The sequence below is a fragment of the Hipposideros armiger genome, unplaced genomic scaffold, assembly GCF_001890085.2.
Source record: "Hipposideros armiger isolate ML-2016 unplaced genomic scaffold, ASM189008v1 scaffold_55, whole genome shotgun sequence".
NCBI lineage: Eukaryota > Metazoa > Chordata > Mammalia > Chiroptera > Hipposideridae > Hipposideros > Hipposideros armiger.
This window is the reverse complement of record NW_017731405.1, coordinates 1,536,377-1,555,352: the sequence shown is the minus strand read 5'-3', so window position 1 is coordinate 1,555,352 and position 18,976 is coordinate 1,536,377. Positions and strand designations below refer to the sequence as shown.

Genomic DNA, 18,976 nt, shown 5'->3' with positions numbered 1-18,976 from the left:
TTTGTGAATATTCTGCAAGATGAGCAAACATTTCTGTTAGTTTGGTGCAAGAGTAATAGTGGTTTTGTAATGGCAAAAACTGCATTACTTTTGCACCAACCTAATAATACATTTTAACTTGGTAAACGAACGATGTCTTGCAATGTAAGTAGTTTGTTTCTGGAACGAATTATGCTTGCAAACCGAGGTATTACTGTACAAGAATCACCTAGGGAGCTTTCCTATAAGAAACAAGTTTTACAATATGCATGGAAGAGGTGGATCTTGAAATAGACTGAGAAGCAGTTTAGATCAGAGAAATGACAGAAGGAGTGAGTAATATTGTGGAAATCAAGCTCAAAGAATGTTTAAGAAATTCAGTGTCAAATGCCATTAAAAAAGTAATGCGAGACTTGAGAAATTGAGTTTGGAAATTCATAGATTGCCCATGACTTGGATGTGTCTCTGGAGGGTAGTATGTGAGAAGCCAAGTTACAGTGGATTGAAAAGGGAGGTGGAGTAAGTAAATCAGTGGTAGAACTTTAGGACGTTTGTTACCTGATGGGAAGGAAAGAGATAGAGGAAGTGGAAGTTTCGCAGTGGAGACAGGGTTAAAGGAGGGCTATTTGAAGATGAGAAAGATTTTATGCTGAAGAGAGAATCCAGTGAAAGTGGTGAAGACAAATGAAGGGAGAGGATAAGTACTGAAATACGGTGCTCCAGAGGAACTGGAATGATGGGCTAAAGATTTCCTGTGCAAGTATTAGTATGGATGACAGCATGTGAAAAAGTGCTCAACAACATTAGTTATTAGGAAAATGCAAATTAAAACCAAATTAGATATCACTATACGCCTGTTAGAATGGCTAAAATTGAAAGGATTGACCATTCCAAGTGTTAGTGAGATGTGGAGGAACTGGAACAGTCATGTACTGCCACTGGGAATGTAAAATGAACTGCTTTGGAAAATAGTTTGGCAATTTCTTAAAAAGTTAAACATATACCAACCATGTGTTCTAGCCATTTCACTTCTAGGTAGTTACCCAAGAGAAAAGGAAATACATATATTCATATGAACACTTACACATGAATGCTTCTAGCAGCTTTATTTGTAATAGTGAAAAACTAGGAACAATTAAATGTCTATCAACAGGTGAATAAAACTATGGTGTTTCTATGCAATGGAATACTACTCAGCAATGAAAAGGAATGGACTTCTGATATATGCAACAATATGCGTGAATCTCAAAATAATTGTGCTGAGTGGAAAAAGGCAGACAAGAAAAAAATACATACATATATATATATATACTATATATGATTTATATAAAACTCTAAAATGAAAACTAGTGACAGTGGTGGGGTCGGGAGGGAGGGATCATCTATGTACACAAGGCAACTTGGGATATGTTTACTCTTGATTGGAGAAAGTTCGTGGGTATATACATATGTCAAACTATCAAATTGTATATTTTAGATATTTGCAGTTTATTGCATGTTAATTATAATTCAGTAAAGCTATTTAATAAAAAATGAAAACAAATTTTTTGCCAAGATGTTTTGTAGTGCAGTTGGAAATTGAAAGGACAAAGTGAGGTTGAAATAATACCTAATATTTGGATAAAGGGTTCACATATACATTATTTTGTTACTATTGTAATTTCAAGCCTCAGGTAGTTGCCACTGGTATTTTAAAAAATATTTTTAAATGTTTGATGTTAGTCTGCATGTGAATGTAAAGGTATTTGAGAAAAATGACATTTTTCCCTTTTCTCTCCCCCCTTTTTTAAAAAGGAGTGACAGTTCATTCAGATTCTTTGTGTTCTTCTTCGTATATATTTGTCAGTTCGCAGTACATGTACTACAGGCTGCAGGATTTCACAACTGGGGCAACTGGTAAGTCATTTACTTTAATTACTCTAGTTAATCTGTTTATCTAGTATCTTTATATAATTTTCAACTTCCTAAAAAGAGCATACAAAGAAAAGACAGATCAGCAAAAGTAAACAAAAGTAATAATTGCATTTTTTTTTTTTTTTTTTACTTTTTAAAAATGTTCTAAAGCATAAATAACCTTTGGACAAATCATTCTACTTAAAATTATGTTCCCATTTTTAAAAACAGCACATTATATCTAGTTTAAATAAAATGTGTCTATAATGGGCACTATGAGGAAGAGTAAAAAGGAGACTGAGGAGTGATCAGTTAGGAGGGCCAAGGATTGAGGAAGGGAGAGAACAGAAATGGGAGGATTTTAAGGAAAAGGGGATGGACCTACTATATGGAAAGCACTATTTTAGGTGTACACATGTTTTCTTATGCACAAATGCACAGACACGTGTCTTTGAAAAGTGGAATTACTGCATACACATATATACATATCTTTAAACAAGAGAATCATTCTCAGCATGGCAAAATGGTCATTTGGTGCGGTATCCTCAGAAACTGAGATTCTGTGGACCCTCCTAAGGTAATAACAGACCTACATCTCTCTTTGTACACTCTGGAGAGAGCAGTCCTTGAATAAAACAGCGGGTGGAAGAGTACACATCTCTAAAATTATCCCTCCCTCTCCTCTTTCTCTTGTAACTGAGTTGCATGTAGTTGAATTCTTGTAAGCTAAACGCATGTTCAAGGCAACTTGGCTGCACTGTGTACATAAACTAAATGAACATGTCACTGGAGTTTATTGAGGACTTACATTTAGTTTGCTCCTACTGAATTGGAATAATGACTGGCAATCAGACAACTGTCAGTAGCTCTGCACATCTAAAGGGCATATGTACATACAGAAAATTTATATAGATACTGTAAATCAGTTCTAGGAAAAAGTAGCATTCATTTTAATTTTAAATAGAGTTTAGTCTTTGGCATTTGGGGAAAGGAAATGTTTTAAATGTTTAATAAATACACTGCTTATGTTAACAGCACAAGTTTTTTGTTTTTTTTTAATCCTGGTGAAGTTGAAATAATTTCTTTTGCTTTTTATCGCAAACTTAGAAAAAAAAAGTGTTAAAATTGAGCATAACAGCATGTGTAGTGATGAAATAGCATAGGAGTCCGCTGGTGAGGGTACATGCAGGATGACCTGTTTGAAGATCTTATGTAATTCAGATTTTTTAAAATTAAAGTATTTATTTTGAGCTAATTGTAGATTCATGTACAGTTATAAGAAATAATGCAGAGAGATCCCAGGTACTCTTTACCCACATTTCAAGTCGGTAACATCTTGCAAACCTATGGCGTTATATCAAAATCAGGATCTTGACAGTGATACAGTCAAGATGCAGAACATTTCTATCACCAAAGGATCCCTCGTGCTGCCCTTTCATAGTTACGTTCAACCTCCCTCCTGTCCCCATCCTCTCCTTAACTCCAGCAATCACTAATCTGTCATTTCTGTTATTTCGTCATTTCAAGAATGTTATATAAATGGAATCATACAGTGTGTGTAACCTTTGGCTATTTTCACTCAGAAGAATTTTCTGGAGATTCATCCAGGTTGTCGTGCATATTATTGGGTCGCCGAAAAAGTCATGATGTATTTTTTCTATGTTTTTTGTTGCAAAAATGTGTCATGACTTTTCCGACAACTCAGTAGTAGTCCATTTGCTTTTATTCCTGAGTAGTATTCCGTGGTATGGATGTACCACAGATTGTTTAACCAGTTGCCAGTTGAAGGACTCTGGAGTTTCTGGTTTTGAACTATTATGAAAAAAGCCATTATGAACATTTTTGAACAGGCTTTTGTGTGACCGTAGGTTTTTATTTCTCTGTAATAAATACCCAAAAATTGTAATTGCTGGTTCTTATGGAAGTTGCATGTTTATTGTTTTTAAAGAAACTGACAGCCTGTTTTCCAGAACGGCTGTGCCATTTTACATTTCCACCAACAATGTATGAGTGGTTCCGCCTCCATATACCCATCAGCGTTTGGTATTGTCACTGTTTTTATTTTAGCCATTCTGATAGGTGTGTAGTGATAGCTAACTGAGGATTTAATTTGTATTTCTCTAATTACTCATGATGTTGAACACCTTTTCATGTGCTTATTTGCCATTTTTGTATCCTCTGGGTAATATGTCTCTTCATCTTTTGCCCATTTTCTAATTGAATTTTTTTTTAACTGCTGAGCTTTGAAAATTCGTTATGTATTCTGGTTACTAACCCTTTGTTGGTTATATGGTTTGCACATATTTTCTTTCATAATTAAGCAGAATTTAAAATGAACATTAAAAGAAATAATGAACTCATAGACTTAAAAATTATAAAATCTGGTTGTACACACTTAAGGCTGGAGTTTGGTGTTTGGATTTGAATTCAGACTATGCCATTTATTAGCTGTGTGACCTTGGGTAAGTCCTGAATATCTCTGTGACTCCGTTCCTCATCTGTAAAATAGAGATTAAAACCAGCATTATCTTATGGGATTGTTGTGAGAATTAAATGAGTTAACACATATAAAGAACTTGAACATTGATTGCCTGGCTCATAAGAGCTGAATATGTGTTAGTTGTTTTTTTTTTTTTTGGTTTTTTTTTAAGTGTGCATTGATTTATTTGCCTAATTATACTTTTTATTACATCATAGCGGTTGGATTTCATCCCTTACTGGCCTCAACAAAAGTATTCTTGTTGGAATCATGATGATAATCATAGCAGCACTTTTCACAGCATCAGCAGTCATCTCACTAGTTATGTTTAAAAAGGTAAGTGAAATTTTATGTCTAAATTTTTATAGTGAAACTCATGTTCAGTTCTCATTTTCCCATTTTGCTCTTATTTCAGTGTAACCTTAAGCTATTTTGTTCTTGTGCAGATTTGCTCTCTGAGGATTACTTTTTACAATAAAAAGTAATGCATAGATAAATTTTAGAAAATTGTATCACATTTTTAACTTTCTGTAAAAGGAAATATTTTAAAATTCTGTTAACTGAAGGCTTTTTTCATGAATTGAAGACTCAACCTCATTTTTTAAATTTGGATTATTATATTTTATATATTCTGATTTTTTTTAATATTAAACATATTAGCCTGATTAATAAATAGAAGTAAAACTATTGTATACTGTGTGCATTTTATTTGTATTTAAAATTTAAGGACACTATTTATCTAAGAGTATCAAGTAGCTGAGCTGGTGTTATGACATGAATTTTGTTTTTTAGTGACTGCCCAATTATCTGTATGTTTTCCTATAGAATTCCCATGGCTGTATTCACAGCCTTAAAAAAAAAATCACTGCATAAGGTGTGAGAGAAATCAGTGTTTTTGTTTGTTTATATCAAGTTTAATTGTGGCTTGAATATATATTTTTGATATTCTACGTATGTTCAAGCATGATATAGTAGCCATGGGAATAACACCTGTTTTAAAATGATAAAGACTTTTTGGTGGGTCTCACTTTGAAGAAAATAAGTCCTTACAGCATTTTTTTCTTTATTTTTTTTTTTACTGTTCAGTAACTTGAGAATATGTATAAGGAATACATAGAAATAACTGTATCTTATATTTAACAACACGTAGCACTCTTAAAACATTTTACTTGTATGTTTGTATTTTGTCCTTAAAACTGTAAAGGCTAGGCTGTGTTTTTTCTATTTAAATTTTGCTACTCATTTTCTCTCATAAAAGCTTTAATTTCTTTTCTGAACTGCACACACATACTATTGAAAGTCAGTTTCCTGAAGGTACTAAATCCTAGTCTTTTTTCAGCCTTCCTCCTCCCTGAACTCTGCAGCCTTCTACGCTATAGGCAGCTTCTCTTCCTTAGTCTTCGGAATTGTGTTCAGTTCTCCTGCCTCTGAGACTCGTCTTTCTCTTTCATTGCTGTGTCCAGCTTATCAGTAAAGGTCTTCTTAAATACAGTCAGCTCTCTGCTTTTTGTGCTGTATAATCTTTTTCCTTGGGAGTCTCAACCTCCCTCATTGTTTCAGTGTCTTCCCTTCCTCAGTGACCTAGAATCTTGGAGTTGGAAGATATAATGCTTTTTACATAAACATTTAGTTACATTTTCAGGTGACTGTTTATATCTCCAGTTGATTGGTGTCATCGTCTCACAGTAGTGCATCATAAACTCATCATTTTCTTCTCAGAATTAGCTCTCTTCCAGAAGTTCTGATTCATATTCAGGAACACTTATTAAGACTACATATTGTATGAGTCCATTTATGTGAAATGTCCAGAATAGGCAGGCAAACCTGGAGAGCCAGAGGGTCGATTAGTGGTTGTCTATGGCTGGGCGTGGGAAGAGAGTGACTGCTTATTGTTAATGGGATTTTTTGGGGGGTGTTTCTTTTTGTTCTAAAATTAGGTTGTGTAGATGATATATTCACACCACTATGAATATACTAAAAACCATTTAACTGTACACTTTAAAAGGGTAAATTGTATAGTATACAAATTTGATCTCAAGCTTTTTTTAAAGGAACATTTATTGAGTACCTACTATAAATGAAGTCGTGCTAAGTACCTTCTCAAATGATTCCATTTGTGTCAGCACGTTGACTACTTCTGTCAGTGCCTCCATTACTTTTTTAGTCACTTTCCTTGACTTTTTAAAATTATCTTTCCATCCTTCTCTTCCTTTTCATTCCCAAACTCAGCTAATCCAGATTTTTTTACATGTTAGTCACACGGTGCCCCCACTTTCTTCAGTCCATTTTATGTATAGTTACTATATTAATCTAAAATTCCCCCAACAAACCCAGCTCTCTGAAGATTTTTGAGGTGGACATGGTGTGGGGAATGGGAATGTGGGAAGTAGGGCTCATCCCATTCATCACTCCCAGGTCCAGACTTTCTACTTCAGTCAAACTGTACTACTCAGTTTCTTTAAATACATCATGTCCCAGTTTTTGTTCATGCGATGCCTCTTAACTTCTGGGTTGCTTCGTCTTCTCTGCCCGTTGAAGACCTACTAGTGTTCTTTCAAGACCTCTCTCAAATCTTCCTGCCTCTTCCACAGAATCTTTCTCTTATCTCATGTCTTAGGGATTATGTCATCCTTTATTTTCTTGGGGAACTTGCTGTCTGTATTACTTACTGTAGGACCGGCATAAGCCACTTTATATATCTCGTAGTGCACATATTCTGGGGTACCCTGCTTGTTAAGCTCTTCCAGGGTGAACATGTCTATTAGGGTTGGAATTAAATAAAAAGAGCAAGAGCTTTGGAGCCATATGGCTCAGGTTGAAATTCTGGCACCTTCACATACAGCTGTGTGAACTGAAGCAGGCTCCTGGGACCACTCAGGTCCGGTGTTCTCACGTGTGCTCTAAGCTCCTGAGAGCGGGGACCTAGTCAGTGAGCTTTCGAGCTACCGTTCCTCACATCTGGGACAGCGACTGGCAGTGATTAGCATGTGATAGACACTCAAATATATGTTGAGTGAATGAAGGAATGAGAATAACTACTACTTTCGTAGGACTGGAGTGAGGATTAAATGAAACAATGAATGTAAATTGGATAACACAGGACCTCAATTAAAATTAATTTTCTATTTTGTTTTGTTTTTTTACCCCTTTACCATTTTATATTCAGGGTCTGGTTTGGTATATACTTTTTTTAGTAGGTGCTTATACCAGTGTTCCATCAGAGAAACAGGATAGAATGAAGAGACTTATTGAAAGAAATTAGCTGATGTGGTTGTGGGGACTGGCTAGGTTAGTCTAAAATCCGTAGGGCGGGCAGTCAGAAAGGGTTGGAAACTCTCAAGCACAAGCTGAACTCCAGTCCACAGGTGGGATTTCTTCTTCCTTGAGAGACCTCAGTTCTGTTCTTAAGGTCTTTTCACTGATTGGATCAGGCCTACCCAAATCATTCAGGACACACTCCCTTTCTTAAAGTGAACTGACTATATAGATGCTAATCACATATACAAAATACCTTCACAGCAACACCTACTTTAGTGTTTGGTTGATAGCTGGAGACTATAGCCTAACCAAATAAACCTGACTATTACAACATCTCTTTGGAAATTGCTTCATTATTCCAGATGTGTCATTGGGGGTGCTTTATAAAACTAGAAATGTAATACATTTAGAGTACTGTAGAGGGTTTTGTGGTATGTTGTAGCTTCCATTCATTTGTTAAACAACTATTGAAGAGCATGTGTTATATGCCAAGTAGTGCACTGTGAGCTCAGGAGCTCACATTTTGGTGTGGAAGGAGAAACAAATGAATGGAAATCACAATCCAGGGACTTAGTGACTGTGATGGGGGAAGTATAGGGAGCACACAGGAGGGACACCTAACCAAATTTTGGAGATCTTTTTTTAGTAGTGAGGTCTTTTTGTGTGGCCTTGGGTGAGATATGATGAACAGGGAGTTATTTATATATTTATATAACAGGGACAGGAGAGGATAAGTAGGTACCACGTAGCAGGGATACCATGTTCGTGTCTAGTTGCAAAATATAACATGGCTTATTGAGGGAATATCCATTCTTCAGTACTCAGAATTGGTGGGAAGTAAACTTGGTGCTTGAGTTATGCAGGGAGAAAAGCGGGCTTTTGATGGTGGAGGACATGTAAAGGTGAGGCTGAACACATACGTGTAGTTATATCCTGTAGAGTCTTGTAAACTAGGAAACCTTGTTAAGAAGTTTGAATCTTCTCCAAAGAGTGGTGGTGAGCCACAGAAGAGGTTCAAAGAGGAGAGAAGCTGAATTGATCCAATTTGAACTTTAGAAAGACTATTCTGGAATAGATTTGAGATTTGTGAGACAGGGATGTGGTACTTGAAGAAATTAAGACTGGGAGACAAGTTAGGAAAGCTGGTTAGTAAGGATGGTGGCCTGCACTAAGAAATGGCAGTGTTAGGTAACTGTAGTAAGGGAAAATGAGCAGCTAGCAACTGATTCGACCTGGTCTTGGGAGTGGGCGATGAAGGAAGGCTTAGGGATGACACCCAGGTTTTTAGTTGGTGGATCGTACAGGAAGAACAGCAGATTTGGCCATTAAGATGTTTTCAACTTTGGGTGTGGAGAGTTTAAAATACTGGTGGGGCATTAATGTATAAAACTTGGTAGGCTTTGGGATATATAAGTTGGGAGCAAAAGAAAGAGCTCTAGGCTGGGTTTCTGATTTGGGAAGTATTGACTTCTTAATGAAAATGAAGCCTAGAAAGTGGATATGGAGTGAGAAGAAGGCCTAGGGCTGAACGTTTCCAACCATTTAAAAATCTGAGGGAAAAATGTGGAGGTAATTTTAACCTGCAGTGGTGGTGGTGGTGGGGAATGTGCGGCCCAGATGATTATTTGAGTCAGGGTGTGAAGGAAATGTTGATTCTGCAGCTGCTGTGTAACTGCTGTGTGCGCAACACTCTTAAAGTCTTGGACCTGCAGTTTTTTCCTCCAGGTACATAATTCTTCAGGATCCCATCCATGAAAGGAAAAGTTTTAGAGCTGTGCTTGGTGTACACCAGACATTCAAAAGAAATATGACTGCTACCCAAATAAAAGTATCGATATGGAATTTGTGCAGCATACTCTATTTGAGTTGGCCCCCCTGCCTTTTTTTTTAACCTCATAGTTGAAGTTAACCAGTACCTTTTTCTGTATGTGTTCACTTTCAGTGCTGTTGAAGTTCCTAAACTTCACTGAATCTCATATTCTTTATCTGTGAAATAAGGAATTTAGATGAGATGATTTTTTCTATGATTTTATGAAGTACAGTAAATGGGGATAATATAAGTTAAGATGTAATTTGAGCCAGCTTTCATATTTGTAATAGCATAAATTTCTCTTGCTTTCATAGAAATTGAGATCCAATAAAAACACACCTGATTTTTCTTTTTTCTTTTCCACACTTGCTCAAAACTGACTTTTTTTGTTTTGTTTGTTTTGTTTTGAATTCTTTGGGGGTATGTAGACATAGTTTATAACCACTAGGGGTCAGGCTCTTCATAAACAGTTAATGCCCTCTGAAAGTTATCTGTGCACACTATTTTAATTCTAGAGTTGTTGCATTTTATTAGGCTAGTCTGTGTCTCCATCCCCAGCTAAATGTGTTATGTGGTCTATATTTATTTCAACTACAGTGAACACAATTTTGAGAATTTTGTTGGTATTCTAAAGGCTTCATAATTTGAATAGGTAGAGTTCCCAGTATGGGCTCTATGGTAATTTAACTTTGTTTTACCCATAACGTCACCTTATAATAATCCATATAATAATAGTCCTTACTTTCCATAGATTTCTTAAATTTTCTCTTAGATTATTTCTAAAAAATTTTCAAAAAGATCTTTCTATGGTTAAACCATATGTACTCATCGTGGGATAAATTTCTTGAACACAGGAGTAATTATCTGTATCTTTAATGTTCCATAGAAAAACTTGGCTTTGAAAAGGGAATAGAAATTGAATACTAGTTTGAGGCTACAGGGGAAGTATTATAAACAGGTCAAATAACAATAAATGAATGAATCTGAAGAAACTATATATATGAGAGGAATCCAAAATTTCTCCCTTATTTTAATTGGTGTGAGAGCTAGAATAACTTAGTATGGAAGAGATAAATAGATAATACATACTTTGTATTCCTTTTGAATGATTATTTTTTTCATGAAATTAAAAAAAATTCTTCATAGGCTTCTGTGTCCAGATTCATAAAATAATTATTAATAGTGATTTTTTTTTAATTTTGGAAGAAGTTTAGAAAAAGTTATTTCACTTCTTTAAAAAACAAGTTTCCCTAAGAGCTTAAAATGTTGTTTATATACCAAAATATCTATTCTACAAATACTTTTATTTTGTGTGAGGGTAAAAAATTTGACTGTACAATCCAGAATAAGCCTCATTTATTAAATTGGTGTTTAATAGTGAATGCTTTTTGACAATATTCTGTTATGTATAATAGAAGTCTTCTTAGATTAAAAGTGACTTTCATTTTCTTTGAAAGCGTTGTTATTGTTCACCCCCCTTTTTTGGCTTTATTTTGGATTGAGGACAGAACAATGATAATTTTACTCTCCTGGTTTTCTATGGTCACAGTATAGGCGTGGTGTATCCCTCTGTCTCAATCATCTAACACTATAATCTTTCTTGATTAGAAATTGATTTCAGATGATTCACATTGCCTATTAAAATGCTGGTCCACAAGCTTTTTATTTTCATCCAGGAGACATAGAGTAGGTACAGTAATACTTTTGAATCCCTAGAAGAATTGGCCTTCTGAGCAGGTTGTTTGTATCCTGTCCTCAGTTGGTATTCTTAGTATGTGTGCTTTTTTTTATTGCTCCAAATTTTTATTTTGTTATCCTTTTTTATAAGTACTAGGCTAGTTACTTAATACATCCCAAATCTAGGTTAATATAACTAAATTGTTGTGAATTTAGGCATCTTCAAATTTGGTAGGTCACCTTGTACTTATTTATTAATGCTGTACATATGACATTTTCATCTAAATTATCTTTATATGTAAATTTTAACAGCTTCATTCATATATGATTCATATATACAGTTTACCCATTTAAAGTGTACAGTTCAGTGGTTTTTGGCACATTACATTATTAATCTAAAAAAAATTGTGGCAAAACATATATAACGTAAAATGTGTTTTATGGGAAGTAAACAAGGTTTTGAGTGGTGACCAACCAGCTGGAGAGTAGGGGGGTCAGTAAGTAACAAATCTAGTGTTCTTTCTGTGATACTCTTAGAACTAAATATTAAGGTTACTGCAATTCTTATAAGTAGAAGAGACAGCAGGTATTTAAGTTGTTCAGTTTTTTAAAATACAGTAGTTTATCTTAAAATCTTTTTTCTGATTTCATAAGGAATATGAATTATCAATATCACTGGGAAACATAGCAGGAAAAGATAAGCTTTTTGAGATGTTGATCCTTATAATTAGCCTATCATCTTGCTGGGGTACTTAAATAAAGAATTGCCCAATTCACATGGATGTAATGGATTTGTATTTGAGCATTGTACACTGAATACATATGTAGTCTTTTCCCTCTAGGTGGCTCTCTGGGTCTATATAGATATAGACCGATGAGAAATGTGCTTATTCCTACCTTTATTTATTTTGCCGTTCCGCTTTTCAGGGCTATGAATTTCATTCTAAATAAACTATGAAGCCCATAAATCTATCACATCAGACACTCAATACAAATTTGAAAAAGGAAATAACAAAGCAAATTAGGACAAATGTTTGTTTATTATATGTCCATAAACTTGGGGAAAAGGGTAAGAGAGACACAAGTGAACCTGTAACCACATTGCTCTGTGACTGGTCTAGTAAGTATAGAAAGTTTATTGGATTTATATAATACAGTTTATTTTCTGGAATCTTAACTGTATGTACTCATTGTGAGGTAAATTTCTTGAACATAGAAGTAATAATTTATCTGTGCCTTTAAGTTCCATAGAAAATTTGACTTTGAAAAGGGAATAAAAATAATTACTTATATACTTATGGTAGTGCTGTGGTTACTAGGAGAAAAGGCTTTTAGGGTTTGCCAGTTTATGTGCTCGTCAGTCCTCTCATTTTCTCCCTGACCCTTTTACACTGAGATCCACGGTAATATGGCATTTGCTGCACCACTGTATCAGAAGAGCTCAAGACTGTCTGGGTATTTTTTATCTTTTCACCCTGACAGCTCTTCATTCCTCACCATGCATTCTTCCCTTGACATCTGTGTTTCAAGGTCCCTGGTTTTTTCCATTCTTCTCCTAATCATTTCTTGTTGCTGTGGGTACCTCTTAAATATTGGTATCTTAAATAAAGGCGTTAGTACTTGACTCTTTTCTCTATCTCCATGGAAAGTTTCATTTATGTCCAAGTTGCATCTACCATCTATGTGCCAGTGGTTTCCATTGTTTCTAGCCCATTCCTCTCTTGAGCTCCAAACCAAATCTTCACCTGCCTGCTGTGGCAGGCCTAGAGTAGGTATTCAGTAAACATTTGTGGAATGTATGAATGTTTAGAACTTAACTCAGCACCTCCTTTATTCCCCAAACCAGCCTATCCTCTGTGTTCTCTGTCTTTTTTAAACAACTTCGAGGTACCTGAGCTTGAGTTGAATGTCTTTGACTCATCCTCCTTTGCTTCACTCCATATTTACTCCATAATCACCAGTTCCTATCCAGGCTCAGGAAAAGGACTGACTTGGGAGCACTGCCCCCATACTCCAAACATGCTTTGATTGCATTCCAGTCAGGCTTCTAATTTAGATCTAATCACAGTGCAGTGTAATTACAAGTTCACTTTTCTGTCTCATCTTCCCTCCCCCCAAGTTTGTAGGCATATAATAAATAAATATTGGTTCTAATTTGCTCTATTATTTCTTCTCAAATTTGTATTAAATTGAGTGGCTGATGTTATACGGATTGGTGCACTTCATAGTTTATGCATCTTAAAACATGCTAACAGTATTTTTGAACCCTACTCATAAAAATAAATCCCATGTTTTGAATGGTGAATCAGTATGGACAGACAATTCATCGAAGTGTTGCTTTGTACACCCTTTAAAACTTGACCACACACAAAAGGTTAAGTGGTATACAGAGTGGATAGCGGAAGTATCTTTAAGGACATAAATAATGCTTGGTACATTAAATAATAAAATACATTTGATTATAGTATGGCCAGTGGTATATATGTAGCCAACACAGAAACAAATAAGGTACTATTTTTTTTTATTTGTCTTAGGGTAGTAAATTAATATATTAAAGTCAGAATGTCTCTTGTTATGTTAAACCATTTTCTTATAATGCTGTAATATCTTAACTAATTAGGTACATCAAAAGACAGTTTTTTTGCATTTGATTAAGTTCTTTAAATTATTTTTGGTTTGGCATAGGCATAATTATCTCTTCTGCATTGGGGATAAAAAGGACAAACCTGTGTTAAGAAAACATTTCAATACAATATTATGTGCCAATATGGTGGCTGATGTTCTTGATCTTAGAATCATGACTAGACTCTAGTCCTTTTATTTCTGAGTAACGTTGAGATTGAAGAGCTGCTAAAAACGAGTGTGTAGATGAGCACTTATCTTCTCTCACTTTTTGTGCCTCTGTAGGTACATGGACTATATCGCACAACAGGTGCTAGTTTTGAGAAGGCCCAACAAGAGTTTGCAACAGGTGTGATGTCCAACAAGACTGTCCAGACCGCAGCTGCAAACGCAGCTTCCACTGCAGCAACCAGTGCAGCTCAAAATGCTTTCAAGGGTAACCAAATTTAGAGGATCTTCAAACAATACACTGTTACCTTTCGACTGTACTTTTTTCTCTAGTTACTGTACTCTATAAATATTTTTATGTTCAAAACACACAGTAAACACAGCATGTATATTTCCAATTCACTTATGCATGGGCGAAAATCAGAAATGTTTCCTTGTCTTTTTATTTACCTAAAAGTTTCTTAATATTTTAGTGCCCCTTGCAGAAAAAAGTACTACATGCTAAATAAATATTCTCCATATTTTTTGGGGGATGAATGTTCAGCACATTATTTCAGTGGTGAGACACTGAAATTAATATGACACTTATGATTAGAAATGCATTTAGTACTAGCTTAAGTCATTCTTTCAAGAATCTTAGATACAAGGATAACACATTGGAGCAGTAAAGTGATGCTTCATTCCATTTTCCTTATTTATATTGAGAGAAATAGGCCATCAGGGACTTGTGGATTTTTAAATTGGCTTGCTTTTTAGCAGTTTCAGTCACCAGTGAAGAACCTGTGTGCATTTTATAGTAGATAATGTAACTTTTACCTTTTTATTTTCTTTTTTTCAGAGTCGTTGATATTTTGATATCAGTCTCTGATCTTGCATGGGCACTGCATTTCTTAAATTAAAAGAATTAGTATTTTGGATTCTGCACTGCTTATTGTTGTAGGTTTGGGGTGGTGTTTATAGAATCATAGAAATGATTTTCTGTAATAGTTTCTTTTAAATAAAAATTTTTTGGGGTGCAATACAAAAATATAATATGCAGTGCATTATCCAAAAGAAAAGATAGAAAAGTGATGGAATAGAATGTAGTGATAGTAATATCAGTTTGTTTTTTTTTCTTCAAATTTTCAGTATGTGTATCATAGTAAACTATTACTGTATGGAAACTTTGGTATATTCTTGTGGCTACTCTTTTTAATTGACCTGAGATTGTGTTTGGCAGCTCTTTTTTGGGGTGTGTATGTAATTTTTAACAGGTATTAAAGTCTAGCCTAACTCCTTGTCCAAAAAGAACATGTAGTATTGAAGTGATTTTTCTTTTAGCCTCTCATCTCTAGTGGCATTAAAAATAAAAAGACTCTGGCATTTTACATATACTTGAATCCCTACTGCACCTCAGTCTTTTAATTTTTGAGACATACTGAATACATTAAAATTTTTCAGCAATAGAAAAAATAAAACATTTAATTTGTACCAAGCAAGAAACTATACAGTTGAATGCATTAATTTTTAATATAATCACATTAAAATTGTTACTATGCAGCACAGGAGTTCATTCTTATAGTATATTTGGGTTGAAAGTGAATCACTTTTAACACTGATTAAATAACTAAAAGACACTTGTAAAGTACTGTTTTTGGAAGTCATTAGCTAATTTAAGATTAAAGAATAATAGGTAGTGATTTATTCAACTTGACTTTAAGCAAGAATAGCCTATTGGATTATATTATTTGAGATTGCAGATCCGTAAAAAAGAAAAAAAAATTCAGATGGGCACAACAAATGGTTAAATCACTTTTATTCTTCTCCCCGAACCTGGAGTTTCGTGTTGGGGGTGGGTGGTGAGTTCTCACTACTTAAAAAAGAAGCATTGCGTGGTAGTGACACTAGGCAATGTGGATCCATTCAGATGGTGATTACATTTGATTTATTTGGGACTTTATTGAAGTAATATACTTGGAATATGTTTCTTTTATTTTGATGGAATAGGATTCATAGTATGAATTGGAAGCTGTTTACAAATATTTCTGATTAGTGATAATCTCCACCTCCTTTCTTAACCATGGCGCCACTCGGCCGGCCCTCCACCTCCTTTCTTGAATAAGCCAGTTGAAGTTTTTCAGAACCGTAATCTTACTGAAAATGTGTTTCATCAATGTGCTGTATTAATTGTGGATTTTAAAAACATTCAAAACATTAACCACAAAATACAACAAGAACAATTATGTCCATCATTAATTTATATCTCAAGTCCATTTTAATTTTTTTTAAAGTAGAAATGAAAGATAAAGCATAGAGACTTGAAAAACACCGAGATTCTTTCAGTAATAGGAATGATTTTCTCTATTCTGCAGAAACCCATAAAGGTAGCACTGTTAAATAGCGAAGAATAATTATAACCAACAGTATCTTTTTTGTATAGATGGGGAAAAAGTTATAAAATCCAGTTATTTGGGTTAATACAAGCTTATGGGAGAAAATTGTTTTTTAAAAACATAAATGTGCATTAAAATGATAGCAGTGCTCACAGTTAGATAAAGTATAGGGGTTTTAAATTCTTATATTTTCTATTCTCTTCATAATTAGTAAATAATCACATTTTCACTCAGCAAAAGATTGGCATTTGTTAGTGTTTTATATTTAATGTTACCATTACCCAGGATCATCAGAATCATGAAATGGTCTTGACATTGTAAGTATCCACGTCATTTTTCAGTTTGCAATACTAAGTTGGCTAGTTTATTTCAGACTAAAGTCTGAACACTGGAATATCATTGCTCAGTGATTTGTAATTTGGGACTTGGATCATTTATCTAGGGATGTTTGTATATTTTGTTAGTGAGTAATACGGCGCTGCCATCACGGTGACTGTCGTGGTTCTATATAAATGCCCTCCATCTGTCCCTCTAATGTTGCATGTTTTCAGTGGTTTGGCAGTTTTGTATATTTATTGTATTAACACAGTGTCAAAATAAAATGCTGTTTACTGGATGTTTGTTTGTATAATTCTAAATACTATATTAGCACTTCAGAGGCAGAAATTATCCTGAGGGTTTAATGTAATAGAAATTCTACATTTGATTAAAAAATAATCTGTGTATAATTCTATCACATGCTAAACAAAATAAATATATAAAAGACTTAGTTAAAAACTGTCAGCAACATAAAATGACAACTTTTCTGTTGTATTAGACCATCATAGGTAGTGGAACTTGAGCTTCACTCGTATTAAATATTTTTACCACTTTAAGGTCAAAATACTCAGACTGTCTAGAAGTTAGTGAGGTTCAAAATGGAAAATGTGTTTTGTGGCTCAGATTTTTTCCTAGTGGGTTAAAATGGATGTTTTTGTATTAGTATTGTATTGATTTGACTTAACTTGTGTTCTGTTCCCTAACCTCCCTACTGATTGCTGTTTTACATACCGATGGAAGTACCTGTTTGTGTATTATTGGGTTTTTTATTTGGTTATTTAAAGAGGATGTAAAAATACAATCTAAAATAATGTTCATGGTGAATCTTATTTTGAGAAATACATGTTATATTAAAATAGGAACAACATTTTCAGTTTTCTGGGTGTTATCTTAAAAAAAGTGAGTTTGGATTGTCATTGGATATATCTTCTATAAATCATGTTGAGATAATGTATGGTTTGCATTTTAAAGGGAATTTGTTAAATTTATTAGTTGTTGCTGTAAATCATTTGTAGCATAATGCTTTTATAGTTATTGGTATATCTTTTTCTGAAAACATTGACATTAGCATTTAATTTTATCTTTATTGGCAAAATCTGTGTTTAGACTGTTAATATACAGAACTTGTTGCATTTTTGTTCCTATTTTCCTTTTAGAATTACCATGGCTATCAAACACCATTTCATTGTATCTCCTTCCATTTTTTTCCTTAAGGAAAACGTTTGAAAGAATTTGTTGATTCCACATGATTAAGACCTTTAGAGGTGAAATAAAAGTGGTTAATGTAGAAATAATTGGGGATGGTTAAAAGTAAACACAAATTTGATAGATTTTCAAGTACCATATTATAAATTTATTTAGGGTAGAATAAATGTTTTAAAACATTAGAAATGGTTAAATATTATGGAAAGTGAAGTAGTTCCACTAGAATTAGAGTATATTTTACAAAAAACAGCATACTTTTTGTATTGATGGGTGTTGTTAAACCTTTTTTTAGGGCTATATTACAGTATATAGATAGGTAGGAAGAAGTATGTAGAAATTTTTTAAACCAAGCATTGCCACTAATCTGCCCTAGATACCTTTAATTTAAAGATACTAGGAAAACAGGGAAAGACTCTCTGCTAGAGTTCTTACCACCCTCCCTGTGGGTTCCATATTTACAGTTTAACTTCGTGGTTTGGGTAGGACAAAAGTTAACCTGTAGAGTTTTCATTAGCACTGTTCATGTTTTCAAATTTCAAGGGACATGGTAACCACAAGTAGGAATGCAGTGAATGTTAAATTTTATGTGTATCTAAATCTTGATTTGTTTTTCAGCTATCTTTCTGGGTTTGGCATGACTGATGGTGTAGCTAAAACCATCTTGCCACTAAACCCCAATTTTATCTTTTTTCTAATAGGGCCAGAAAATAGTTAACCCTATTCTACCTAGTAATGTTAAATATAGTTGTATAAGATTACTCTGAGTATTAATCTTCTCTACATTTAAATGGTTCTAATTTATAGAATCCTAGCATGAAATTTTTCTTTAACTCTTCAGTTGTTTTCAACACTTAGATATAATCCTAAAATTCTCCAGAACTTTAAAAATATTTTGTGGATCATTGATTCTCAGGATAAATTGTGGTTGTGGTATTTGTTACTGTTGGCAATTTTTAGTATTCTTCAGGTGTTTTGAGTCTAGGAAAAATAATGCCAAAAATCACTGTCTTTTATCTGGTGATCACAATGAGTACAATATTATAGTCATCTACCTACATAAAAACAGCTCACTGGGCATACACATCCCTCAAACTATTTTTTTCTAGTGTGAAAGTAATATATACCTGTTGTAAAACTATTGACAGATATGGAAAATGATAAATAATAAAAATAATATGTAATTCTTTCACCTAG

At 34.1% G+C, this 18,976-nt stretch overlaps 1 protein-coding gene across 1 annotated transcript in view; it reads left to right on the top strand.

The window, feature by feature from the left end:
- The window catches only part of SCAMP1 (secretory carrier membrane protein 1), a 104,480-nt gene extending 85,512 nt beyond the window's left edge, over nucleotides 1-18,968 (top strand). The window contains exons 7-9 of the mRNA XM_019641039.1: nucleotides 1,774-1,875; nucleotides 4,570-4,687; nucleotides 14,004-18,968. Of these exons, the coding sequence (XP_019496584.1) occupies nucleotides 1,774-1,875; nucleotides 4,570-4,687; nucleotides 14,004-14,168 (385 nt within the window). The 3' untranslated portion in view covers nucleotides 14,169-18,968. The remainder of the gene's footprint in view (nucleotides 1-1,773; nucleotides 1,876-4,569; nucleotides 4,688-14,003) is intronic.
- Nucleotides 18,969-18,976: the final 8 nt, after the last annotated feature.